This window comes from Penaeus japonicus, unplaced genomic scaffold (assembly GCF_977035675.1).
Source record: "Penaeus japonicus unplaced genomic scaffold, GWHDUDI00000001_assembly GWHDUDI00000033, whole genome shotgun sequence".
Lineage (NCBI taxonomy): Eukaryota > Metazoa > Arthropoda > Malacostraca > Decapoda > Penaeidae > Penaeus > Penaeus japonicus.
In genome coordinates this window covers 25406013-25433512 of record NW_028234435.1, presented here as the reverse complement: position 1 = coordinate 25433512, position 27500 = coordinate 25406013, and the positions used below count along the sequence as shown (strand labels likewise).

The 27500-nt window shown below is 37.0% G+C and overlaps 2 protein-coding genes across 4 annotated transcripts in view; one reads left to right on the top strand and one right to left on the bottom strand.

The window, feature by feature from the left end:
• LOC122264737 (cytochrome c oxidase subunit 7C, mitochondrial-like) overlaps positions 1 to 6285 on the top strand; it is an 8499-nt gene extending 2214 nt beyond the window's left edge. The window contains exons 2-3 of one of the 2 annotated variants that reach the window (XM_043033782.2): positions 5790 to 5902; positions 6162 to 6285. In XM_043033782.2, the coding sequence (XP_042889716.2) occupies positions 5790 to 5902; positions 6162 to 6165 (117 nt within the window). In that variant the 3' untranslated portion in view covers positions 6166 to 6285. Of the gene's footprint in view, positions 1 to 5789; positions 5948 to 6161 lie in introns of both variants that reach the window. The other variant, XM_043033781.2, reaches the window with a different exon arrangement.
• Positions 6286 to 7416: 1131 nt separating this feature from the next.
• LOC122264736 (proteasome activator complex subunit 4) overlaps positions 7417 to 27500 on the bottom strand; it is a 41202-nt gene continuing 21118 nt past the window's right edge. For both annotated transcript variants that reach the window (XM_043033780.2, XM_043033779.2), the window contains 30 exons: positions 26015 to 26232; positions 25451 to 25584; positions 25179 to 25283; positions 24891 to 25039; positions 24538 to 24744; positions 24169 to 24355; positions 22716 to 22805; positions 21638 to 21856; positions 21361 to 21459; positions 21017 to 21154; positions 20534 to 20749; positions 20207 to 20364; positions 19868 to 19960; positions 19469 to 19658; positions 19062 to 19319; positions 18454 to 18583; positions 18050 to 18240; positions 17611 to 17804; positions 17265 to 17394; positions 16552 to 16691; positions 16046 to 16147; positions 14946 to 15141; positions 14691 to 14805; positions 14236 to 14470; positions 13659 to 13790; positions 12701 to 13384; positions 12349 to 12504; positions 11580 to 11796; positions 11150 to 11356; positions 7417 to 10571 (listed from right to left, as the gene is read on the bottom strand). In XM_043033780.2, coding sequence (XP_042889714.2) covers positions 10437 to 10571; positions 11150 to 11356; positions 11580 to 11796; positions 12349 to 12504; positions 12701 to 13384; positions 13659 to 13790; positions 14236 to 14470; positions 14691 to 14805; positions 14946 to 15141; positions 16046 to 16147; positions 16552 to 16691; positions 17265 to 17394; positions 17611 to 17804; positions 18050 to 18240; positions 18454 to 18583; positions 19062 to 19319; positions 19469 to 19658; positions 19868 to 19960; positions 20207 to 20364; positions 20534 to 20749; positions 21017 to 21154; positions 21361 to 21459; positions 21638 to 21856; positions 22716 to 22805; positions 24169 to 24355; positions 24538 to 24744; positions 24891 to 25039; positions 25179 to 25283; positions 25451 to 25584; positions 26015 to 26232 — 5425 coding nt within the window. In that variant the 3' untranslated portion in view covers positions 7417 to 10436. The remainder of the gene's footprint in view (positions 10572 to 11149; positions 11357 to 11579; positions 11797 to 12348; positions 12505 to 12700; positions 13385 to 13658; positions 13791 to 14235; positions 14471 to 14690; positions 14806 to 14945; positions 15142 to 16045; positions 16148 to 16551; positions 16692 to 17264; positions 17395 to 17610; positions 17805 to 18049; positions 18241 to 18453; positions 18584 to 19061; positions 19320 to 19468; positions 19659 to 19867; positions 19961 to 20206; positions 20365 to 20533; positions 20750 to 21016; positions 21155 to 21360; positions 21460 to 21637; positions 21857 to 22715; positions 22806 to 24168; positions 24356 to 24537; positions 24745 to 24890; positions 25040 to 25178; positions 25284 to 25450; positions 25585 to 26014; positions 26233 to 27500) is intronic.

Genomic DNA, 27500 nt, shown 5'->3' with positions numbered 1-27500 from the left:
CCATTATATAAAGTTAGCACTATTTTCATTGTTTTGACAAATAATAATGGTAGTACTACAACTCCATTTCAAAATCTCTATTCACCAGAAAGTTTGTACAAGTTGGTGTGAGGTAGTTAACCCACGTGATCAAATAATATCCCCAGACCTGGGTGACTTCCTGAGACAGTATGCATTTTCTCGCCGAGTTCCGGAAGGGGAAATTGTGACATGCTGAAACGTCGGCAATAGACCACTAGATTGTTCTCAAATACAGTCATTTTACATAATTTCTTAGACTCTTGTTACTTTAGTTTAGGTGTTTGAGTCATAAAATGAGATATAAACGTTTAAAAAATGACATCACAAAACTACCTGATATTGATAACATCATGGTGATTTCTGCTTCTTGATCAGTTGAATAAAAAGATCTGAGTTGAAGATTATTGTAAAATCATGTGTGTTTGGCCAAGAAATAAAATAAAATAAAAGATTACCAATGCAATACTACTACTAATTTGTTGATCACCTGTGATATCACTTCATGTCACTTCATGAGATACATGTACATACTCATATGTACGTGTATGATTATTCACATTCTTCTCTTCGTTTTGGTTTTTAAAAAAATAAGTAAATAAAACATGTCTTTTGATGCCCCACTTAGAGATTGCTTCCACATTCTTTTGATATTTTCACATAGAAGTGAAGAATGTAGGCAAAGTTCGATAAAATAAAACTAAAAAGGCATTACTGTAACATGTTTTTTTTTTTTTTTTTTTTTTTTTTTTTTTTACTAAAATAACTCCCCTTAACCCACTGCGTACGGGTGTCATGACATACATGACGTAGGAGCTTTGGCCTGACGACGGGCGTCATGACGTACATGACGTTCGGGGATTTTGGAATACTATGCTATTTTATTGTGCTATGAAAAAGAATGAGTGATGATGGCTACTGCAGTCATAATTACTATAATTACCGTAATACCGTGCTAGCTTAACGTCCAAAACCTAGATGGCACCACTTTTTCCTAGCACCAGCAGGAGAGAGAGCCTTGAATGGCACCCATCCACGGGCTCTAGCAAGCACTGTCTCTATAGAGCGATGGTACACACTAAGTTGATGAACCCTTGCTCTAAAGTACCGCCGATGAAGGATGTGCAGGCAGAACGAGAAGAGGAAGGTGACTCAATCCATACCCAGTGTCTAAAATGTGTTCCTGTGCCAATATGGATGCCTTTCACTGTGGCACTCACAGTCACAAACACAGGTTTCATTCCTCTTCCCTACCTCTTCTTGTTATCTTTATTGTAGGGGGTTATATGTTTCGTATTCGTTCATGACAGCACAAAAATACGAAAAAATAAAGTTCTCTTTTGTCCTCCCATAAAACAGCAATACTTCTATCACATTGAGTATAAAGGAAATAATGAGCTAATATGGATAATATACTACAATTCTAGTCAACTGCAGCACTGATAGAGCCTGTCATATGGCACATATAAGTCTCTAAACTCAATAAAACACACACAATAATAAAACACAAAAACCGCTCTAGTTTTACAACGAATGACTGAAAGAGAGTGGGATGATTTAAATTAAATTGCTTCAAGCGGTCTCTCTCTAAAATAAAACCTATCCTGGAGGTTGGGCAAGCAAATTTATCTCCGTCTGCAATGGGTTAACATGGCAATATTTTTACGTGCCTTTACATTGTAGATGCATTCATGAAAACCATAAGAATAGGGAGGGTAAAAAACGCTCTGAGAGGATCAGCGTGGCCCTGTGAAGCAAGAAAACACCCGGGCACAAAGTATCGCTTGCGTGTTATCTTGGTTTAAGCGGGAGTAGGCGAAAATACGTCCCATCGTGAATGGGTTAAGGATTTTCTGGTTCATATGCAGAACCATTGATATCATTTTGACAAAATTGTTAGGAACAGCAGGGTATTTCAATAATTGGTGATTTTTGGAAAATCCTTCAAATTCACCGGGACTGTTCAGAAGTAGACTCCATTTATTTTTTCTTGACTAGTGATACCATTTTTGTTTGTTTTTATCAATATTTACCTATTGCACTTTTGACTCAGATACGAAAAATATGATTAAATAATTAGTTTAGTCTGGGGTGAAATTCCCATATTCTATATTCTTTGTCATTTTAGTAGTAATTACTTAACACTGTATTCAAATTGTGTTGATTTATTTAATCGTGTATAGTATAATTCTAGTTTTTAAGATTTTTTCTACAATTAAGCATAATATTACACATGGTGAAAGTATATTACAAATTAGAAAATTATCTTTTATTGGCAATATCTATAACATGCAACAACTTCTCACAAATACTATATTCCCCTATCCGCAATTACCGTGTATTTGATATAAAGACAAGGGTATTGATGTCCCGGGACCGCTTCACGTCTCCAGTCAGTTTTTCACAATGCTGATTATGGCCGGGAATTAGTACACTCTTAACCTTCCGTAGAGAGTGGTTACCTTGGCCATAGAGATGGCATATCTTATTTATATCTTCCCACATATAATGGAACAAAGGAGAACTAAACACTCTTTCCGAAAAACCTGGGACATTCACAAACTTTTCTGTGCTGAGGTTGCATAACTTCTCATAGGAAAAATTGTACCAAATTCGATCCTTCAGTTTGGCTGGTTTGTATATCCAGCTTTTTCCAATCCCATTTTCAGCATACCAAATACCTCATGCATGCAGTCAGCATCGTGAGAGAGTAGCATCAAAATGACATCTGTGTTATGCAGACATCTACTGATGGATGCAAAGTAGGATTTTTCAAACCCTAATCTAATTCCTACTCCTGAACACATTTGAGATGACCCAAATGCTGTCTGAAATATTATCGGCCCGGTGCTAATGACAGCAAAAGAAATGGATCCAGGAAAACTCGAAGATAATCAGATTCTTTCAAGCCAACTTTTGTCTTAGATGGCAAATCAGCATTTTCAATACTTCATAATTTATCAAGTACAACATCAAGTGATATACAAACATGTAATGATGAACACATATAACCTAACCACCTACCACCTACTGGCACAAATATCCTTGGCAATATCATGTTTTTTAAATTCTTTTAAGGACAAAATAATTTTGCATGTCTGTCCAGTAGTTCATGAATGCTTACCCATCAATAGCACTAAAGTTAATTGGCCACTTAAAACGGACCTCCTCATTTATATCCTCATAAAAATCAATCACTTCTGTTAATTCCCTGAGGTTATGACACGTTTTTATTCATATTGGTTATCTTCAATGAAGCTAGAGTGTCATCTCTCTTACCAATAGTATCTGTATCGTTTTCACATATTCCTGGATTTCACTCAGTCATTTCAGTCATTTTATTTGCCAGACTACTTTCCCTCTTATTTCTGTATTCCTTCCTTTTAGTAGGCTTTATGGTCAACAGAACCAGGGGATACATCACTACCATTTAACTTTGCTTCATACCACTCGGTGTCTTCTTGTAGCACTTCTCTGGTTGTCTTTTGGCTTTAAAAGATACGATTTTAGTACCAATAAACGAAGCTTTCAAACTCTCCTCCTGTGTATAATAATATACTTTCTTTATGTTAAGTACTTTTGTGATGGCATTTAGTTTAGTAATAGTCTTCAATCCAAATTTCTGATATAATTATTGAATTTAGTCACACGTTTCGAAGCAATTTGTCGTCCAGAAATGTTTGGATTTCAATCAAACACTTTCAGCGAATTATATCGTGCCAATATATCAGAAACAAATAGCAACACAACAGAAGCTTGTTGGAATGTATAATAATGTTATTAATTAACTAACATTTATATGCTTATTGAAGAAACCCGGCTTTACTTTACAGGCCATTAAGGTCAGTGAGGAACTAGAAGTATTGAAAGACTTCCGACCTAAGGTCATCGAGGAACTTGTTATATGCGGTATTTAAGTGCTTAAGGTCTGAGAAATTTGTTGCATGCAATATTTAGGTTCCCAAGGTCAGCGAGGAACTTGATGCACCTAAAGACACAAATATGCTTGCGATTTGGAAGGCAACTATGATCACTTACGGTTAGCGAGGAAGTTCGAAGTGTGTGGACCTTGTCCGCCTGCGCGGCCCAATTCCGCGGAAATGCGTAATATATTAAATTGAAAAGTGCAACCCCTAAACGTTATCAGATCAAGCTGATTTTTGTCACATTTCATATTTATGATATATGGAGCATATTTATGCACAGACACAATGACATTTCAAAAGTTGCAATTATTGAAATACCCTAAGGAACAGTGGCTTACCCTTTCAGTAGAATTACCTATAAAGAAAACCACCATTAAGTGTCTTATAGCCCTGAAAGAAGATCCAGCATCCACTGGGAGTATTTTTGTCTGCTCAAGTACACTTCATATGTTGGGGTTCACCTGCGAGCACCTCTGTGTTCCTGATTTTCAAAACAGCCATCCAAAAGTAAGGTGATTTGTATGCTGAAATTGGAACATAACTTGGCTTTCCCTAGTTACTCTACCTACATCAACATATATATAATACACATGGTAAAATTCTGCCATTGGCTATTAGTGAAGATTGTGTGAAGTGACAAAAGATCTTACAAAGAGTAATGCAAGAAAAATGGACATCTTGGACCAGCCTTCTTCAAGAACAGACAGATGTACAATATCAGTGCTTATGAATTACACAGGTGTTACATGAGAGAGGGTTCTCTCCAATAAATTAATTAAACAATAGGTGGCAGAGAGACAATCATAGCTGTAACTCAAATCTGCAGTGTAGTCAAAGGTATAGCAATATGAACAGAGAGGTCCTGTGATGTTATTTGGTTGTCAGCTAGGGGAAAGTAGACATGTAGATGTAATATTTTTTTAACAAACAAGTCTTAAGCTTCTATAATAGACATATTCCTAAATTAACGGGATTCTAGGCCTATTCCAAATGCCGATGCCGGGGCGTTCGAATTATCTAGCCCTAAATCATATAAAAATTGACAATCACTGTGGCCGCGGCCGCCCGGCAACTGGGCTTTTGAATGCGCGGTACACATGCTGTACCACCCGTCCTGTGTGGGTTAATGATTTTAGAAATAAAAGGGTTTCACTGTCAATAGAAAACGATGTGCATTTATGGCCAGTTTACAGCTAAACTGAAATTCATTGAATATGTAAATGTAATCATAAAATCTACTTCAGTTCTGAAGTGAAATACAATTTTAGTAATAGTAAAATTAGGTCATTGCAACACCCTAGCCCATTTTTATCATGAAGTAAATTAGAAAAGTAGCATGACCTCACTTTTCTATAACCACTTCTTGAGTTTTTTTCTATAATTATATTACTAATATTAGGTTTTGCAGTAACAAAGACAATTTTTTTTTATCAAGGGATGTGGTCAGTCAGTCCATTAGAATTTTTAAGCTGCAGTTTCACTCTTCATGTCTAGTTCTGGTCCCTTGGCCACCTCCAGCCATTTGTAACTCTATGTGCTCCCAAAGCTGTGACTCTTTATTGTTTGTCTTTTTCATATTTATTTCAAGAAGGATAATTGTATCCAGTCTTGTAGATAGTGTTCATCCATGATTGTAAAGGATCCTTCATTTACTCAGGAACAGTTATATATACTGATTTAATTTTGACAAGGGAATAAATGTAACCAATTGTTATTTTTATTGTCCATTTTGAACATGTTCTTGACTGTGAGTAAAAGGACAAATTCTGTAATGTGTTTATTTTCTCTTTCCATAGCAATTGTCATGGCATGCAATCCATTACAATAATCTCATTCTTTTCACAGAATCTGCCCTTCCAAATCAAGAACAGGTTCCGCCTCTCTGCCGTCTTCATTGTCTTCTTTGGATCTGGCCTGGCACTTCCTTTCGTGTTGGTCCGTCACCAGCTCCTGAAGAAGTAAAGAGCTTCACCTGTTTGTAAATATATTTTGAATGTAATAAGGTACGTTATTTCAAGCTGGCTTGTTTGTAGAGTTAAAAGATAGAAACAGAATATATACGTGACTGTTTCTTCTTCATTTCCCTTTTTGTATAAAGAGAAACGTCCAATGAAGTTTTTAAATTTATAATATTGGAGCAACCTTTAGTCTTGAGTAGGCAGGGAAGCAATGTATAACAGTTATCTATTTGTTTCTTACAGACTTTTTCTTTTGCAGATAATGTCAATACTAGGATTGGTGGGCAGAGCAGACAGTGTTTCCTCTGTTGAATTTATTTTCATTAATTTGATGTAAATAACATCATAATTTATACAAGAAATTAAATAAAGTTCACCTATTTTATATTCTTTCTTGAACCTTCTGTATTATAAATTGTCATACTATAGTGTATTAGTTAAATAGTAAGACAATTTTCAGATAATTATATATTAAACAAATAACCCTTGTAAAGCTCTTTCCTTACCGTTATTGTAAAATTGCGTCATGTTATTTTAGACTTTCATTTAAAATTTACCTTTACATTACTGAGCCTTCATTTTCTGTGGTAAAATTATTTAAACTGAAAGACACCTTTGCCTTTCCCTGATTAACATTTTATATGACTACCACCTCCGAAATTCTGTCCTCACAGTAACTAGTTCAGGCCCTTTTTTCAAAACCTCTAAAATAAAAAGGTAATACCAACAAACCCATTCTGATTGGAAGACAGCCACTCACTATAAGTGGGTTAAGGATTGGCAAAGTCTTCTTCTAACTTGAGTTTGTCATTGGCAGTAATTTGTGCAAGAACTTTGTTTTAGCCTACTGTGTTAAAACTTAATTACCAGCAGTATTTTGCAAACAGCCATTAGCCTTGTGATGATTTGCAAGATTTAACGTTTTCATCTTTCAGTATGCTTCTTTTGAATATAGTGGGTGTTTGACATTTTATCAACATGCTCTTGTTTGCCCTTCTTGGTCTCAATCAGATCAGAAGTCGATCTAAATAATTAGGGGTATAGTTAGTGATAAAGCAGTCAATATTTGTACCTTGTCTTTAAAGTAGTTTTCACTAAATTGCAAAAACTGCCCTCCAAATGTTTTTAGCTTTCTTTTAGTTCAACCATGGCCATAATATCTCAAGACCTCTATAGCCATACCCTGGTGTCTATCAAGTATTTGTCTTACCCAGGTCCCAGGGAGGGGCTTTCATGAAGCCCGGCACTTTGGGATTCAAGCATTTTTTGAAAGCATATACCCATTCTAGAACTGCACTCACTATCATTGATCATGAACCTATGAGTACCTCATGATCTCAAATATTTAAAATATGCATCATTTTTCATTTGATTACCATATGAATTAGAAAAAGTGCAAGGAAAATCATAATTGCCTAGTGTTTGGGAAACTTTCATATTGAGCAGATTATTTGCATACATGTTAAATAGACTCTAGATACTGGCTAGACTATTAAGAACAAAAAAAGTACAAGTTAATAATAACCAAAATGTTTATTAATCTCAGTAACAGGAAATATTCCTGGCCTGTAACATGTAGCAACAGGGAAAATAAAACATTTAGAAGCCATAGCCCATATTCTGATATAAAAATACCAACACCTGGGTAGAATAAAATAAGGAATTTATCCTGTTCCATTAGCAAGGTTGGTGACACTTTGGTTTGCTCCACTTAGGGCTGTAAATGATACCTTAAAAGTGAAAGATTATTTGAATTCTGCAGAAGATATATTAGTTTTTTGTATACATGACTTGATAACTTAAATACAATATAGGAGGAAGCTCATATACTTTTTTATACCTGATAAATTAAAACTTGACACAAAGGAATTGTGGATCCCTTGCATCTCAATAACTTTGCTTTATATAAATCTAAATGCCTCAGTCATCACAAGCCTTACATATAAAATCCTTAGTTTCCTTTAGATAGGGGATAGACTATAAAATTTTGAATTTTGATACACAAAAAATCTTGTATTAGTTTCTTGTCTGTAGAAATGATTATTTAGACATTGGCATCCGTTAAGTGAGCCACACACATTTCAAGAAAATAATTTCTCTGCTTGGATTTCTTTTTTTTTGTTAGTAATTTTTCATACATCTACTTAGAATGTGTACAAAAATCAAAAGGTTGAGATTTATTACTTTATTGGTATTTTAACACCCACTAATAAAATTTTGGCAACCTCCCCTTGAAAACTAAGCAGTTTGCAGAGAAGGAAACCTCTTATCCAAACCTTAATGGAGAGGGGTGTTTATGATCTTGAAATAAAGAGAAACCCAGGAAAGACCTGCATAATTTGAGCCTTTAAAAAGAGACATATTTACAATAAACTATTATAAGAGAATCTACTATGTCGATATCCAAGATACAGGGGCTGAAGTTTTACCTACTACATATAAGTGTGAAACATTACAGTATAAAATCAAATAAGAACTCATTATAAAAAATCCTTTATATTAATGAAACCAAATCAATATAATGCATTCATTTTGTATAAGAATGTATAGAAGCATAACAAACATTAATGCTCTGTACAATATGAACAAGGTTCTTCAATATGCTAACCATATTGATCACACAATGTGCATGCATTATGGTAATTAAAATAAACACATGGATGCCTGAATAGTATGGTGATATTCAATACAAAATTCTATCTCTATTGTACTGTAATAATGTACACATCACAGCAGAAAAAAACAAGCCCTTCTCTCATTATTATTGTCACCTATCCCACTGTACTTGTAAGACCATGAAACTTCCATCCTTTATTCATACAAATACAAGGTATCCTAAAGGAAACATTGCATCGATAATATGTACCAAACATTAGTAAAATTAGTCAAAAATCATTCCCAAAACCTCCAGGGGCTTAAACAAGAACAAGCTCATCCTCGTCACACTGGTCTTACAAACTGACATACACTGGATCACTGACAGTAGCTTGAGCATATGACAAGCTTTGTATGCAGTTTAATACTATGAAAGTACAAAGGTAGTAATAGAAAAACTTTAAAGAATTAAAAAAAAAAAAGTAAAGAATATCTTCTGATGTAACCAATATCCTTCTACATCAGAAGTTATATTGGATGTTTGTGAACAAGACCCCTAAACACTGCCTTCTGTAAGACAATAAGGAGCACCCAAGATGGATAAATGGTTTTAATGTGCATACCTAATTTATGACCCTAGTCTTATTTTTACTTGCCATTTCATATCAGATGCAAAGTCCAATGAGGATAACATTAATGATATTCATATAATCATTCCCTTTTATCCCAGAACAGAAGTACATCCTGTAACAGATGTCACAATCTTTAGAAGTAGTACCAATTCAGCACAGAAACACCTTACTCCAATCCTAACTCTTAAATCCAAGAACCACTGATATTCAATCCCTGCTTGGCTTTCATAAAAAATAACCATGCTTAAGTATGACATCTCAAATATCTCAAACACTCCTGAAGTGATTTGGAGCAAGAGAGGAAGACCACTGTGCAAGAGATAGGCAGAATATACAATATTCAATGATGGATATTTGTATTGAAGTATTAACAGTACAAAGATAGCTGTAGATCATCACTTTTCAAACTGTCCAAATACTATGAAACAAATGCTAAAATAATTTGAAAACAAACATGTATTCCTGCATCATTTCTTTCAGCATAAAACCACTCAACAAAGGCTATCATCCGGCTAAAATTATATACGCTATAATATTACTTATATTTAACCTCAATATGATTAACTACTTTTCTCTTCAATCATTCCACACAAAAAAAGAATATCACACCTAACATTAACCAAAATAAACAGCACTTTTTCTTTAAAAGTTTATATTATGGAACTGTTTACCATATCTCACAGATAAAAAGGAGGAAAGTCTTAGAAATTACTACATAATACTTAGTATGTATATATTTATATATATACAAGTATTGTATCATAGTTACACATTATAATAAATGTGTAGATAAACAATTCCATTATATAGCCTTACCTTCAACACAGCCTTGTTTAAATCATTCAATTTTAAGCCATGAAAGCAGAGAAAAAACAAAAGGAAGAGAGGATTATATTAACACAATAACTGTCACCTTTCTGAGCAGATCTAATAAGCAGTCATTACTGACTAGTTTTGAATGACATCTGAATGACTTGATTGGTTTAAATAATGCAGATTAATTAATCCATGTGATTTCCATTCTCACAGTCCATTCATGCTTTCGATTTACAACATATGTCTCATTCACAAGAATTTTAAACCAACTGCTTATATTCTTAGGCAAATATTTTATGTTGACCAATAAATAAAATTTGAGATACAATGAAAACCTCTATGTACGTACACTCTCCATACTTTACATACACATTGTGGTTACTTGTACTTAAAAACAATATAAAATTATTATTCTTTTTTTTTCTTTCTTTCTTTCTTCCTTCCTTTCACAAATGGTAACAATGGATTCTTGATCCTACGGTTCAGTCAAGTTATGCATAGTACGAAGGTGAGAGTAACAGGTCTGTCAGCACCACCAGCTGGTCCTCTGTGAATTTCTGTTTGTGGTCGCGCCAGTTGTCATGATGGGTGCGACGGAAGTTGCTCAAGGTCTTCTTGATGGTAGCCTATTGGGGGAACAAGAACAGGGAGAGACAATAAAACTTTAGTAATAGCATATGTAAGTAACTAAGTGAGATAAATCAGAGGAGAAGCTTAGAGGATACTAAAAGATAACTGTAAACCTATACTTGTAATGTAATGATAAAATAATAACACCTTTAAGAAAGGAAAAGAAATATACATTATTCACATTATTGCTGAAATATACCAGAGGATTCTTGCAACCTCTGATGAATACACAAATAAGAATAAACCATTAGAACAGGGAACATCAAATAAGAGTCAAATTCCTACTGTTATCAAAAGAATGGCAAGATAGATTTTATTCTAAGCAGAACTTTGAAGATTATGATTAATGAGCGGTCGAGACATGAACATCAGAGGAAACTAGGATTTCTTGGAGAAACAACTTTTAGCATGAAAAATGCTAAAACCAACACCTAGAAGTCATTTATACAGAAGTATATCAATAGAAATTACGTGTAAAAAAAAAATATATATGCCTCATAACTTATCCCATACAGTATACAGCAGTTATTTGTGTGAGCTTTCACTAATACATTATCTAATCAAAAGAGCTTACCGGAATTGGGTGTGGATCATTGAGATGTTCACTCAAGGTGACCAACACTTCTGGCATCATATCTGGGACATCGTATGGAAAAGCACTAACATACGCGCAGAGTCCAAGAATACCCGCATGCAGCTCAAGAATCTGCTGGGGTGACAGTGGCTCTTTTCGTCTTCTCTTTCTCGTCTGGCCGCTCTGCAGCTTGGATGTGAATTCACCCTGGAAGTTGGGTTTATAAAGTTAATAAAGGAAAGAAAAATATTTTTAAAAATAAATAAAAATTACAATTCACTGGATGTATTTAAATATTCTTGCAAGATCTACCACTTGAACAGCTAAAGTACTAAACATCAGTTTCACTTCCAATCATTGTCATTCATCCTCTTAGCAAAATAAACATCGGAAAACTGAATGGAGTGAGCACCATCGATTTCATTCTTACCAAAAGCTTATCTTCTGCCTGAATAAACTTGCAGTGAATGAGGCCACTGAGAACGGTGGACGCCATCTGCCGCACCTCCAGCCTCACATCAGCCAGCAGGTCCACAACCAGTTTGGGTATTTGCAAGGTTGCTTCTTCATTATTGAGGATGTTGAACATATTAGTAAACACAGCCACTTGAAGCAATGACAACACAGCAGCACGAGCTCGCCACCAGCTACGAGATGAAAAAAATATATGTAGTACAATCTAATGTAAAAAGCAGTAATACAAAAATGAAAAGGACTATGATTACTTTGATAATGATGGCAATAATTACAATTAAAATGACAATGATCACAAATATGATATTAATGATAATGTTTACATAAGACTAATAATAATAACAATTCTGATATGATGTCAGGAAAAATGTCAGATTAATTCTTATAATTATACATAAACATACTATTTAATCATTTGCACTTTGTTTTAACCCGTTGCAAAAAGGGCCGTTTTGGCTCCAAATGATCGAAATGCCGTTATATTTTAAACATGTAAGCCTATCGCCTTGGGCCATTCACCAACACTGGCCGCAGCCAAGCGCTACACGCCCTATTGCCTGGCGCTCCAGCCAGGAGGATAACCAAGACAAAATATCTCATCCCCGGCAGCTGGTGCTGCCACCACTTGACGTGATATCTTGTCACCCATCGTCAACGGGTTAAGGCCTTTCTGAACCCTCTAAGGTTTAAATCTCCATAGAACATGATTCACATATGAGACTCACCTGCTCTGAGCAACTTGCGTGACGGCTTCCATGAAGGCTGGAATACGATGCGGGAGAACCATAGACTGGCTGATGATGGCCAACGTAGCTACACAATTACCGCGAAGTTCAGGATCATTGTCCACACTTTCCAACTGGCACAGATACGGAAGAAACCTATAAAGGGGCGAGGAAAGTTAAACTTTTGAATCGCCAGTAATATTTTTTTTCTAATATGAACACAGAAAGTTTCTACAGATATATACATAACATAATCAATAATGGATTGTCAGTCAGCTATCCATCTAAGATCATTAATAAAAAGGGAAATCCTGCTTAATCCAGCGAAAACAGCAACACAACAGTACTGTACCTATAAATCTCTGGCGTAACACCATTGTAGCAGCGTCCCATCTGACCCACCAGCCACCTACACACGGTATTCATGAGGCGCACTGCTGTCTTTCGCTCCTCGTTGCCTCTCACGAAGCCATTAGCTTGACTTTTGATGTGGTTTTTGTGAACGTGATTCTTCAACTCGACTGACAAAGTTGGAATCACGTCCATGGGCTGACATATCACATCACCAGACATATCACAGTTGTCCCTGAGCTTATGTTTAGCAGCAACCCTGAGGGCGTCTTTGTCCAGTCTTCCACTTAAGAGGCCAGCAGTCTCCAGGCTCGGCAGGTTCACAAACTGGTCCACAGCCGCCATCTGACTGGGCCCCACCTTATGTACTGAGGCAAGGACTTTGTTTAGGCCATCGCTCGCACCAAGGGCGGAGCCTGCTAAGCCCATCATGGGGGCCATCACATCCTCGGTGAATATGGCAAGAGAAGACTGGGAGGGAGAGGGTATATCTTGGCTGGCAGGGAGAGCTGGATCGCAAGAGACACCCTCTGCTTCTAGATCCTGCATCATACTCGATCCAGAATCTTGGATCAGTATTGAAAGTTGTGGGAGGAGGTATTCAATGAAATCTGCACAGCTTGGATAACGGGATGGTACGCCTCCAGGGAGCACCAGATCAAACATAAAGATTCCTGTTAACACACTAGGGGAAAGAAAGAAAAAAATAAGATAAATACCAAGTAGCCACTAGGATCTAGATTATTATCAATCTAAATTAACACATTTTTTCTTTCAAATCTTGATCAAAATAGTAAATACAGATACTCAATACCTTAACACATATCAATGCTCAAAAAAATAATAAAAAAATAAAAAAACAGACTACACCAAATAAAATTTAATCAACTTAGTTTCTGTTATCATCAAAATAATCAAGTTTTCCCATCAACATAGAGCAGAGCAAAATCAACACTAACCTTCCAATCCTATCCCTAATACTTTTATAAGGGTGCGAGAGGTATGGCCGAAGGTACTCCAGCAGGCGGTGGCTGAGTTCCGCCACTCTCCACTCCTGTTGCCCCAAGCCACCCATCAACATATACATCCGACTGAAAATTAGGGAGAAATGCCTGTTCAGATTTTTTTTTTTTTTTCTTCTTCTTCTTTTTAAGTTACTATAAGTCATATTGAATACCAAGTTCACCTTCTTTATCTTAATCCTCTCTGGACAGGTGGTACACTACGGTACCGCACATTCAAGGTCCGTTCGCTGGGTGACGTCATACAGCGTCGTTTATTTTAACTGATTTAGGCCTATGCATTCAAGAGCCCCGGCATTGTAACATGCAAGGCTGTAATGCCCCCGTCGTGACTGGGTTAAGTGATTAAATGAAGGGGGGGATGTAGTTCTTTGGTCTTACAATCTAACACAGAGGGAGAGAAAATAAATCTGTGAGGAAGGAGAGAGGAGAGAGGAGAGAGGAGAGAGGAGAGAGGAGAGAGGAGAGAGGAGAGAGGAGAGACAAGAGAGCAGGGGACACAATTGTCACTTACCTGGAGCCATTAAAGGCTCCCTCGCTTGCCCTGAGAGGGTCATCGAGCAAGATGTCCATCAGGGGAGCTAATCTGTTGGGGTCCCTGTCAGCGCTAGAGGTGGCCATGCAGGTGCCCCAGTCCTCCACTGTTTCAACAGTCACCTTGGCCATACCCGTCTGGATGATGGGTTTCAGCATCTCCCACAGTGCCTGGTGCTTCGCAAATGTCCAGTGCTTGCTCCCTCGGATCATTCCTTCAGGCAAGAATATTGGTGTAACGTTCTCAAGATAATGCACATAATGTCTAATAAATCTGAATAGTACTGACTGCAGTTTTTCCAATTACTTTTCATCTTCATCTTCACATAAATTTGATAAATGGGCAAAGCAACCTACTCCCAAACATTGATACTTGCATGATGTATATTTTACATTATCATTGACTATATAAAAGAAGGCAGTAAATCCTCTCACCTGTAATGATCTCGACTGCACATCTTTGGCTGCTTTTTTGAGTTTCACCAACTAGCCTTTCCAAATGGCTTTTAAATTGCTCAATAAATGTGGTACCAAAATTCCTGAAGAGACCCTGAAATGATCATTTCTCGCATTAATGAAAGTAAATTTTGTGTCAATATCTTTGATGAAAAGAAACTGTTGTCCTGGTTTCCTGCTTCACTTCACAATCACTTAATAAAATTCATATCAACGCAATATAAAATCACTAACCTTGAACATCCAGAATCGACGAGTGTTAAAGCCATCACGTTCTTTGTTTTCTTCCAGAGAGAGGAAAGAAATCAACTTCTCTACTTTCTCCTTTGATGAGAAGAAATCATAGATTTCTCTCTCTTCTTCTTTTAATTCTTCTCTTTCCCTGTCTAGATTTGGCTGCTGGGATGCTGGGGCATATACCTTCAGTTTCCTGAAATACAAAAATTAATTTACAGGGTCAGTAGAACAGTTCTTAAATATCTAAGCAAAGTTTGAGATACTTAAAAAATACTAATTTTGGATGACTAATTTACAGTTCTAACTATTGCTTGTTACACTGAAATGACCTGAATAAATTAGACAAAATGAAAGTGCTAGTAAGGAGATTTCAGATTTTCATGCATGACATACATGGCAAGCGTCATGGCAGTTTTGATGTTGGGGGAGAGTGAGTCGATGCTTCTTTATTGTATTGAGTAATAACTCTATTCAGTTAGTGATGATGAAAATTACAATCATAATTACTATAACTGCTGTGACATTCAGTAAAATTGGTTTAGTTTAGAATCCTAAACACAAATGGCACCATTCACAGTCTCTAGCAATCACTGTCTTCAGAGAGTGATGAAATCCTGCTCTATATTAACGGTGATGTACGATGTGTAGGCAGAGTGAGAAGAGGTTAGGTGATACAGACCATGTCCATCTTCTATAATGTGTCCTTGTGCCAGTCTGGCTGCCTTTACTGTGGCACTCGCAGTCCTAATTCAACTTTCCATCTTTTTCCTCAACTTTTCATATAATCTTGATTGTGGATGGTATTTCTTTTTCTTTTAGATAGTTTACAAATAAAAAAAGAAAAGAAAAAAAAAACTACATTCTTAGACTACTGCAACATTGATAAAGCCTGTCATGTGGTACACATAAATCTCACAATACAGTAAAACACACAAAAAATACAAGCACAAACATGGCTCTGGTAATGCATGAAGTTTCCTCGTTCTGAAATAAAACCCATCTGGGATGTCGCACAGGTGACACTAGTGCCCGTCCTATTGACTGGGTAAGCAAGTCTATTTCCGTCTGAAATGGCTAACATATTATACTTCACTTACTTAGGCCAGGTGTACCAGCCATGGAAGGTTTTCTCCACAAATCTGGGTTCTTCCCATTCCTCCTCTGAGGTGATTTTACTGCTACTGTCAAACTGCATCCACCTGGAAATTAGAGAAATCAGTAGCTATCCCTTGTAATTATGATCAAGCCCTCTTTTTAACCCATTCGCACCAATTGACGTACTGACACGTTTTGTGTTTTTTGCGTCAGACGCCGGGGACAAGATATGAGGGCAAAGCCGTTGCTCGGGGTGAGCAAGCGGGCAGCCCAGGCTCGCGGCTTGTCATCGAAGAATCTCGAGGCTTATGCGTTCGAAAACCCCGGTATTGCGACCGTGCAAAGCCGGAACCGCCCTGGCATGAATGGGTTAATGGATAGGGAAAATCAGCACATGGTTATTCAATACAAGTTGCCCCCTTAGCAATGTTTTTCAGTGAAAAAAAATTAATCATCCTTATTTTAGAACATCAAATATTACTTTTGTGTCAAAGTCAGTTAAACCTACTTGTTGTCAGGCCTGGAATCACCAGGCATCAGCGTCAGAGGAACTTCATTATTGCCGCAAACTTTGTAAGGGTCAATTTCTATTTTTTTGTGGGGCCTCTTCTGGTTTTTCAAGATCCAGGGCATAAAGAACATAGCTGTCTGGAAGAAAGATAAGGAACTTAAGAACTGATATTTTTCAAGTATCCCCCAATTTATTGTTAGATTATGTCTCTAAAACTTAAGTCCTTCGTAAATGACTGACTGTGGATGGCATCTAATCTTGACATGGCTTGACAGCAGATGGTATGCACTCTTGCCATATTAATGAAGACTACTCTACAGGCAGTATCTATCCGAGTTATGTAATACAGCTCAGTGAAGAGGAACAGCATTCAAGAATAGGGATAAACTGGCCTTTTTTGACACTTGCTCTTGCTCTCCTTGTGCTACAGACAAGGAGAAACAAACAGCAAACAAGCAGTTTTCATTAACAGCTGGTAAACCCAAACTATCCAATAGCTAGGCTGTTTTAAAACATTCATTGCTAATGGGTTAGGACAAAGACAAAACAAAGTCCATACAGATTCTCTTGCAAACATACTAGACCACATTTCTGGAAACAGCCACACTACCCATCATCATTGACCACAGTTATAAACCATTCCTCAATAACTTTAAGACACATATATATGAAAAGAAAAAGAGATTTACTGGTACCGCCAACTTTCTTACCTCCCTGATTCTTATATTGTCATGGATGAGACTGCTGGTGAAACCCCTGACGCCCACCGCAGGGAAGGGAACGTCTGGTCGGATGAGCGCACCCAGGAGGTTGATGGTCATGTTGTGGGTCCGCCAGTGCCTGTGTGTAGGTAAAACAGATGAATTTTATTTCAAAACAAGTATTCCTGCTGTTGAAAGGGCCTTGTTTATCAGAAACTTTTGAAATAAATGGCATTTGTGTTTGTGCATACTGGGTATATAAGATGTGTGTTTGGTTGTGTGTACATAGAGCATACACACAGCAGTGCTTGAAAGGATTAAATACAATCACAACAAATATGAGCATTTCACTCACAAATTCCCAGTCTCAAGTAAGGTGATAAGCTTGGTGACCAGCTCAGTGTAGCGCTGGTGATTGGACTCCCCTCTTCGCTCTAGATCCTGGCAGGCTTTGGTTATGTGTGACTCTGGAACCATTTTGTTCTCTGCTCCTCTTCCAGTATGCATTTCTAAAATGGTTTCTGCCATCTTCACTAGAGAATCTGATACCTGGAAAATTGCAACACATCATGACTTTACTGAGAAAGTTACATCAAGTATAGTAATCCTTTGTTCTAACTACATATAAACTTTTTTTTTCTCCACTGAAATTTTACAATCTAATAGTATCATCATTTTACCGACTGCAGGTTCAATACATAAGCAAACTTTAGAAGATGATAATAACGACAATAACAACAGAAAAAAACAAGAAAAGAAAAAAAAAGCAAAGAAAAAAAAAGGAAATTCCTTACATGATGATAAATAGCAAACAGCTCCATGTGATAGTAAACTGCATCAGAGAGAGCATTGAATAACCTAATGATGGAAGGCTTTTCCGAGTGCTTGGTGGCTATCAGGGCTGGCCACACCATGTTCAGGGACTCCCAGTCACGACGGACCATTAGAGGTTTACTCTGCCTTCCCAATAATAGATATAAACTGCCTGCAGGGATAAAAAGGAAGAAGGTATAAGAATGAAATTTTCTGTCTAAACATATTCAAAACATTAAATATTCTCACTTTTCTCTATTCATTCATATTTTTTGCATTGGTTGTATGAATAATTATTCCCCCCAAAAAAAGAATTAATTCATCCATGCAGGTTAACATTCCTAATCTATCCAGAACTTGAAATCTGTGTCCACTAATTTCCTACCTTTAAACTGCTCATGGTTTTCAGTTGGATCAACTTTAAGGTATGTAGTAAGATCTGGCAGGATTAGCTTGTACGAATAGGGGAAATACTGGAATAATTGGTTAAGAATGTTCTGGGCTTTACTACGAACCTGAAAGACAAAAAATGGATATCTTAGGAAGAGGAAAAGCAATTGTTTAGATTGTCAACATTCATATTTGCATCCTTTACATAAATAGAGGCATCTCAACTCTCAGTGCTTTCATCTAGTTATAAAAATGATACTCAACCATTGGCATTATAAATGAAAAGAAACAGACTGGTTTATTAGAATGAAAGAGGCAAGGAGTCTGGTTTCAAGTCCTTCAGAATACAAAATTTAGGCTGTAACTCTCAACAACCAACAACACCTCAAATCAATACTTTTTGCTCTATCTGGGTCTTACAACACTGGTTATAAAATGCAATGATCTTCAAATTAATTAGTTCATGAATCATATTTCTTTAACTTTCTTTTTATGGCTAATTTATTTACTAATATGATTAATTTAGGTAAATCATAACTCATTAGTGAGTATAAGCAACTCATCCTTGATCAATACATTACAGTAGAGATCCATCACACTTACTTCACTGTAATGACTAGTTGAGAGATGCAATAAGTTACTCATAATGGCCTTGTGTGTAGCTGTAAAATGTAGAGTACTATTCTCGAGCATGCGACTTTCTTGTTGCAGAACTGCACGTTCCACCAAGAGGGAGCGAATATGTTGCTTGTTGCGGGCAAGCTTGTTTGCGAGCGCATCCTTGATGAACTGGAAACTCTTCCAGCGAGCATCAAAATCATCCTTTGAGACTCCGTGGAATAATATCAACCCATGGTAAATCTGAAAGAAAGACATGTCACAGTATGCTATCTCACATATGGCAAGTCAAAGTGACACAGACACCATATACAAAATATAAGAAACTTCTAAAATCAAGTACATGAACCTAAGAAAACAACCCAAACAGAGAGCAAATCTGTTGAACCTACATTTATGGCACGGCTGAGTGATTTTGTATCATCAGGTACTTGGGTGAGTAGTCTGTCCACTAATTCTAGAATTACATCAGCCACAGCCTTGCGGACATTGCTGGGTAGACCTTCTGCGTCAAGTTCCACGCGAAGCACACGTTTTCCGGTGATAAACTTGCTGTTGTCCTTTTTCACAGCCATCTCCACTCTGGAAATCATAATAATGGTGATACAAATATATTCTGAAAACAACTGACAGGAAAGGTTTATGAAATAAAAATAAAAATACATTACTCAAGCTAGAGATTGTCATCAAGTATAAATAATTCAAAACTTCCACTTTCCTATTGACTTTACAATTATATGAATCTCTCTCTCACACTTCAAACAGGAAGACTGAACTTGGGCCATACATACAGTGTGAGTGGCTCCTCCTCCCAATGGGGTAATGCTACTCCAGCTCCCAGTAGGATGTCCAGCACAATGCTTAGACTCTGATGCAGAACTTCCCTGTAACAGAAATCATTTGGAAGTCAAATAAATGATGTGTCACACAGATCTAAAAATTAGTTTTCATGCTTCCAACAAACACATAATTTAAATAAAACCTCTATTTTTGTGGACTTATGAATAACTGAATCAATATCAAGTTTTCTGCTGCATCATACAAATATGAAGGGAAATAAAGAGATCACCCATTTCAAGGTTCAGATATAAAGGGCATATTCATTTACCCACAGACTCGAGAAAACCAACCTCGCAACCTCCTTTTCACCCTTGGCCACTTGTCTCAGGAGCGTAAGTTCCGGTACGAGGAAGGTGCGAACAAGGGTGGACATTGCCTTCTCCTCAGGCTCTCCCGGTTCAATCCAATTTAACCCCAGGTTGTGAATGTCTCCAGCTTCTCCCCAATGCTGTCAATCAAATTTCATAAAAACTTTAGTCAATATCGTTAATTTGCATGAAGGCTAATATTCGCCATCATAGGTTTTACACAACCTATGGGGTAAGCAATAGAGAAAATAGTATAGTATAGCAAGTATAATTACATAACAATAACAGAAAAGATAATGGCACACATACCCTTATTGGAAGAAATTCATTAAGTGGCACATCCCACTTGTGAGGTATGGACCGGTATTCCGAAGGGATGGTAATGCCCAGATATTTGAGCAAATATCTGAGAATGGAGCCGGCAAGATGATATCCTTCTCTGCTTTTTAGATGCAACGTCAAGGTTAAGACCTGGGTTATTTGTGGAACATATTCTACCAGGTGCATGCCACTGCATCTCACAAGCTGGAACGCAATAAAATTAACAAATTATTCTCAATTCGAGCAATAGAAAGGAAAACAGAAATAACTAACACATTAAAGATACCATAATAAAGCAGACTTCTATTGCAAAAAAAACAGTTGTATGGAGTAATTACCATCTTGCTTTTAAGTTGTAAATGAGAAATATACAAGTCCTTTTCACAGAAAATATACCAAAACATTGTTGAACAATTAGCTAATTGAACACATTTGAGCAAAAGTGTCAAAAGCATTACAAATGATTCAAACCTCAGACAGGAGGAGGAGGTTGAACAAGAGCTCATCATCAAGGTTCTCCTCTTTCTGGACTTCCTCATTGCTGGTCAAGGTGATCAGGAGGCGACACACGCCAGGAACAAATACTTTCAGAGCTTCTTGTGGATTGACCTGTGAGAATTAGAAGCTCTGTATACTATAATCATAAACTAAGTACATGGTCACTTGAATTTTTTTTTTTTTTTTTTTTTTTTCCCCAAGGAGCTTATAAGTATAGATTTTGTTACAAAGAAATTCTTTATTTACATATTAAAACACTGCATTGAAAAAATTGCATCATAAACTTCAAGGTGAACAATGCAAAGGGAAGTGCATACCTTCACAGCTGAGCGGCACATATTTGCCGCAAACTTTCCTGCAACATGAATCTCTATCATCTTCCCTTTGATGAAAGACTGAAGCCGCTGCAGTGCTGCCTAGTAAAATACAATGTCATCAAAAACTCTGCTACAAAAATGGATTATACAGCCAACTTTCAAAACTCAATCTAAAATTTCTCCAAGAGTTATGAGTTCAAGTCACATCAGTTTTACCATAAAAATTTAATGAACTAGTAGTATAGGTAGAGTACTCTTACCCTCGAAGAGCACATACCTGATATATACTTGGATGGGCTTGAGTGAGAATGGCTGAAAATGTTGAGGAAAGCCCCATCTCCAACATGTTCTCCTCCCTGTTCATCTTCTCCGTTTCGCGGTCAAGTTGCGTAATTTGCTCCAGTGCAGAATTTTCAATCAGCACAAAGCAACGATCCATGAACTGCAGGACAAAATCCTCAAAGCTGGCTGTCTGCAGGCACACTTCTTGTTCTATCTGGGGAGAAAGGAAACAATCATTGTCAAAGATAATTCTAGGTGGACCATTCTTTCCTTCAATTAAATAATTTAATCTCTCTTAAAATCTATATTTAAGAGTCAACCATAAACATGAATATCAATAATGATGATAATAATAATAGTATTATAATTATTTTTATAGTAATAAAAATGATTTTTAAGAAGATAAAAAAATCCCCTACATCAAGCTTTTCTTAATAATAACCTAAACCCTTCCATGATGTGCCGATGTACATCTTATGATGTATATACAGCCTGGGGTAGGCATCAAAAGATGTATCATGTGTTTTCTATTATTTTCTGGACTTGTGGTATGATATATGTCTATATATGGTATAATAGTACTGAGATACTAATTAACATTTAGTATGATGCCCTAGTTACACAAGGGAAGGAATAAATAGCTTGTAATTTCAGATGAAAAGTGCTGCACAAAAGTGATCCCACCCCATGATATATGCCCATCACTGAAGAGTTAACTCATTGGCGCCAGGTGACCAAGATATCACATCATGAGCTCTCCTTCGTAGCATTCATTTTAGAGCATTATATATGACTATACTCATACAAGTTCCATTTTTATAGATACATTTATCTTCACTTGTGAAAATAATGTAAACAAATACGTAATCCTCTAATCATCACTCCGTTGAATCAGGCACGTGAAAAACACTCTAAGAGGCACATCAGAGCATCACGTCAGGAGAGATCTCATGCTTAGTCGCTCCACTTGCTTGTTATCCAGCCAGTGGGAGTGGCATTACCTAAATATAAGTTTCAGAGTGAATGAGTTAGTGTAAATAATAAGAGAAAATCATCTTGGCTGGAAACCTTACCTCTGTCAAGTCGCTGGCCTCATCGATGGCACTTGAGCAATCAACAAAAGGCACGAGTGTCACCAGGGTGTAAATAAACTGGAATGTTACCTGTGAGAAAGAAATGATTAATAGCAAAATAAAATAATACTCAAATTAATAACAATTGTTTACTCTAAACAAAATACAAAAATTCATAATCTGAAAACAGTATGGATATAACTCTTTCCCACCTAAACCATACAATCACAGGCAATAAGGCACTCATAACTATTTGCTGATTTCTTTACTTATCATCTTCTACCATTCAAGTTATTCAAAAAGAGGAAAACCATGAATATACTTTCATGTTTACACTTCTTTTTCTCTGTAAGGGAAGAGGAGAAATAAGATAACCATAGACTGAACATTATCCTTCAATCTCTCTTACAATTGCCTCTTATTAACCCATTGCAGACGGGGATAAATTTGCTTGCCCAGCCTCCAGGATAGGTTTTATTTTAAAGAGAGACTGCTTGAAGCAATATAATTTGAATCTTCCCAATCTCTTTCAGTCATTCATTGTAAAACCAGAGCGGTTTTTGTGTTTTATTTTTTTGTGTGTTTTATTGAGTTTAGAGACTTATATGTGCCATATGACAGGCTCTATCAGTGCTGCAATAGACTAAAATTGTAGTATATTATCCATATTAGCTCATTAATTTCTATATACTCAGTGTGATAGAAGTATTGCTGTTTTATGGGAGGACAAAAGGCAACCTTATTTTTTCGTATTTTTGTGCTCTCATGAACGAATATAAAACATATAACCACCTACAATAAAGATGACAAGAAGAGGTAGGGAAAAAGAATGAAACCTGTGCTTGTGACTGTGAGTGCCACAGTGAAAGGCATCCATATTGGCACAGGAGCACATTTTAGACACTGGGAATGGATTGAGTCACCTTCCTCTTCCCATTATGCCTGCACATCCTTCAACAGCGGTACTTTTGAGCAAGAGTTAGTCAACTTAGTGTGTGCCATCGCTCTATAAAGATGGAGTTTGCAAGAGACCGTGGATGGGTGCCATTCAAGGCTCTCTCTCCAGCTGGTACTAGGAAAGAGTGGTGCCATCTAGGTTTTGGACATTAAGCTAGCATGATATTACAGTAATTATAGTAATTATGACTGCAGTAGCCATCATCACTCATTCCTTTTTCATAGCAAAATAATATAGCACAATGATCCAAAATCCCCGAACGTCATGTATGTCATGACGCCCGTCGTCAGGCCAAAGCTCCTACGTCATGTATGTCATGACACCCATCCGCAATGGGTTAATACAATGACATCTGAATAATGGATAAAGGAAGGAAGAAATTTGTGAATATCAAATCAACAAATAAAATAAATGAATAAAAAAAATAACCCATTGGCCACAGTTTATAATTCCACAATAGTATCAAAAATAAACCAAGAAATTACATCTACATACCATACACTTCTTTATGTCATTGGGGTCGATTCCAGGCAGCGTCTGGAGCAGGAGGGGGATGACATGCCTCTGTCCCTCTGGGTAATACTTGCCACCCTTGACCATCGCCCGAGCCACGCACACCACACACTCTAAGGATGCCGTCAATCGGTGGGGCTCAGTGGTAGTTTCCAGCGAGGAGTACAACCTGATTTAAAGATTCATGCACATTCTTATAACAAATTCAAGGCATCTGATGGAAGGTTTAACTTTCGAGCTAAAATGATATCTAAAACTATTTATGACACTGGGAGAAATTTTAAACATTATAAATTAAGTAGATTGTATACACTGAAATCGCAACAGCTGGCACCTCTGCAATATACTCACTGTTCTAGTAGTGGTGGTATGACGATTTCTGGCCGCAGGAGAGAGAGACGATGAAACACAACGCCAGCATCATGCGAACCAGTATGCGAGAACATTGCTAGCATTGCAGGTGTCTGAACACATCGTACAAAGGCTGTAATTTCGTCTTCAGTCAATTTTTTCTTAGGTTCAACTCCTAGTTCCCAGGATGGCTTCATGTATCGCTCCCTGTGTAATGAAGTAAACAAAAAAAAAGAAGATAAAAATATAAAAGAAAATCAGACAATGAGAAGTTAACTAACAAGGACACCAAAAACTTAGAAAAAATTATTCTCAACACATTCTTCTTCACTCATAAGTAAAGAGATAATAACCGATGTAATCTTCTGATGAAGAGGAGAGTGAGTTTGTTGAGGAACTCGTGTAGGTGGCGCGTCCAGGGTCCTGAGTTGGAAGGGTGGTAGTACGATTCTAGAGACTTAAAGAGTCGCTCTAAGTGTTGCTGGGTTTTACTGCCTCCTCCCTGAATATGGAGAATGTAATGAAGTCAGTTCAGTAAATCTAGGCCACATGTACGTAAATTAAAAATAGAACATTTGGAGACAATTAATACTGGCTATTTAATCTAAATATAAAATTAAAAACAAGCAAAACAAACTCACCAAATTTGCAATAATAAACATGGAAGAGGCAAAGCGATCCAGTCCATCACCTTTGCCAACATGTGTTTTCTTGTACGTCACAGGTAAGTGGAAAGACCTCAGCACCTGTTGTATAAAGGAGATCTATTACATTTTCCTGCTATAATAACTAACTACTACCCTGCCTCTACAACAAAAATAAAGTCATGATACTGCAAGGCATTAAACCCAACCCCCTTTTTAAAAATCTAAACTGTTCTAATATCATTCCACATAAATCAACTGAGTCATACCTTTGTGAAAACCATTGATAGGTGTTCTTCCCAATCAACATAACCGATATTGTGCCACGCAAGCCTTGCGAACAGCCAGAACATGCTGTTCTCCCAAAACGAGAAGTGGTTGTTGTGGCAAGCATTCCAGATACCTAAGTATAGCACAAAACCATTATTTGTTATTTTTAGCAAATGCATTAGTTATGCTTGATATTGTGTATTCTTTTATTTCTCTGAATTCTAATCAACAATCTTCTATGAAAAAAGAAAACAAAAATCTATCTAGTTTACACATGCCTAAATGGCAAGAAAAATATACAAATGAATATATCAATGAAAAAGTCTATATATATATGCTAAAAAATGTTTTTGAAAAATCCTCCATACTGATAAACATTCAAAATGCCAACTAATCTAAAAGAAACTGGAGTAAAAAAAATATATATATAAATAAATAAATGAATAAATAAATAAATAAATACAACAAAGTACAATCATAGTTACAAGACTATCTTTAATAAAACTAGCCATCAAAAAAAAAAAATCAAACAAAAACACACAAAACAGATAAAGCTCACTCACCTAACATCTCGTCCTTCCACAGTTTCCAGCTGATGTCCGCTTGGTGTGGCTCGAGAGATGTGGGGAGAAAGAGCTCCAAGTACATCATAGCCCTCTGCATAGTCATGTCGAAGGGGCATATCATGGGACGCACTTGCTCGAGGACTTCCGATGTCGCCTCAGGTGGGAAATACGTCCGGCACACTCTGATCATGCTTTTGATGACGCACTCGAAACTCCTGAAGTGACAGAACACAGGCGTTGGTCTTTGAGGAAGGGACATTGGAAGAAAAGAGTTCCGTTAAAGTTGTGTTTACAATCCTTTGGAACATGACCTTTCCTAGTATCAATTTACATTTTCTCCCATCTACCTTGACAAAACAGCCTATTGTGTAAATGTCAGTCTATTAATCACTCAATATTTCTACCCTCCCATTTATAAATGTATATATATACATGTGTGTGTGTGTGTGTGTGTGTGTGTGTGTGTGTGTGTGTGTGTGTGTGTGTGTGTGTGTGTGTGTGTGTGTGTGTGTGTGTGTGTGTGTGTGTGTGTGTGTGAGTGTGTGCGTGAGTGTGTGTGCGCGCGTGTGTGTGTGTGTGCAAGTGTGCGTGTGAGTGTGCGTGAGAGTGTGCGTGCGAGTGTGCGTGCGAGTGTGCGTGCGAGTGTGCATGCGAGCGCAAGCCTGTGTGCATGCGAGCGCAAGCCTGTGTGTGTGTGTGTGTGTGTGTGTGTGTGTGTGTGTGTGTGTGTGTGTGTGTGTGTGTGTGTGTGTGTGTGTGTGTGTGTGTGTGTGTGTGAGTGTGTGAGTGTGTGAGTGTGTGAGTGTGTGAGTGTGCATGTATTCATGTATGCATGTTTGCATGTGCGTGTGCATGTATGCCTAGGTATGTGCGTGTGCATGTGCATGTGCGTGTGTGTGTGCATGTATGCATATGCAAGTGCATGTGCGTGTGAGTGCATAACTATATTTGCATTCAGAGCTGGAGTGAGATAATGAAAGCATGGAGATTTTGAAGGTCAATGGGTTCCAAAAGTAATAAGCAGCTTTCATCATCTTGAACAGAGCTTACAAAAAATTACTTCCAAATATTACATCTAAAACTGTTGGTTTTCTCTTAAAATCTTACAATTATGTAATATATGTATAAATGTGCATGTATGAATAAGCAATCCTTCACTCTCACTCTCACTCTTTCTCACTTTCTCTTTCTCACTTTCTCTCTTTCTCACTCTCTCACATATATAATTATATTTCACACATACTCAGCTACCTACTGTGATTGTTTATTAATAAGTATCAAGATGCAGGAAATGGCTACATAAACATAGATGTTAATATACTCTTGGAATATATTCAAGAGGAATTTACATTTAAATAGAAAAGTACACAAGTCCATACTTGCACACATATAAAAGCTTGTATACCTTACTCTCCCCTCTCCTCCCTCCCCCCTCTCTATCTCATTTAATAAGAGCATATGATCAACTTTAACAGGAATGATA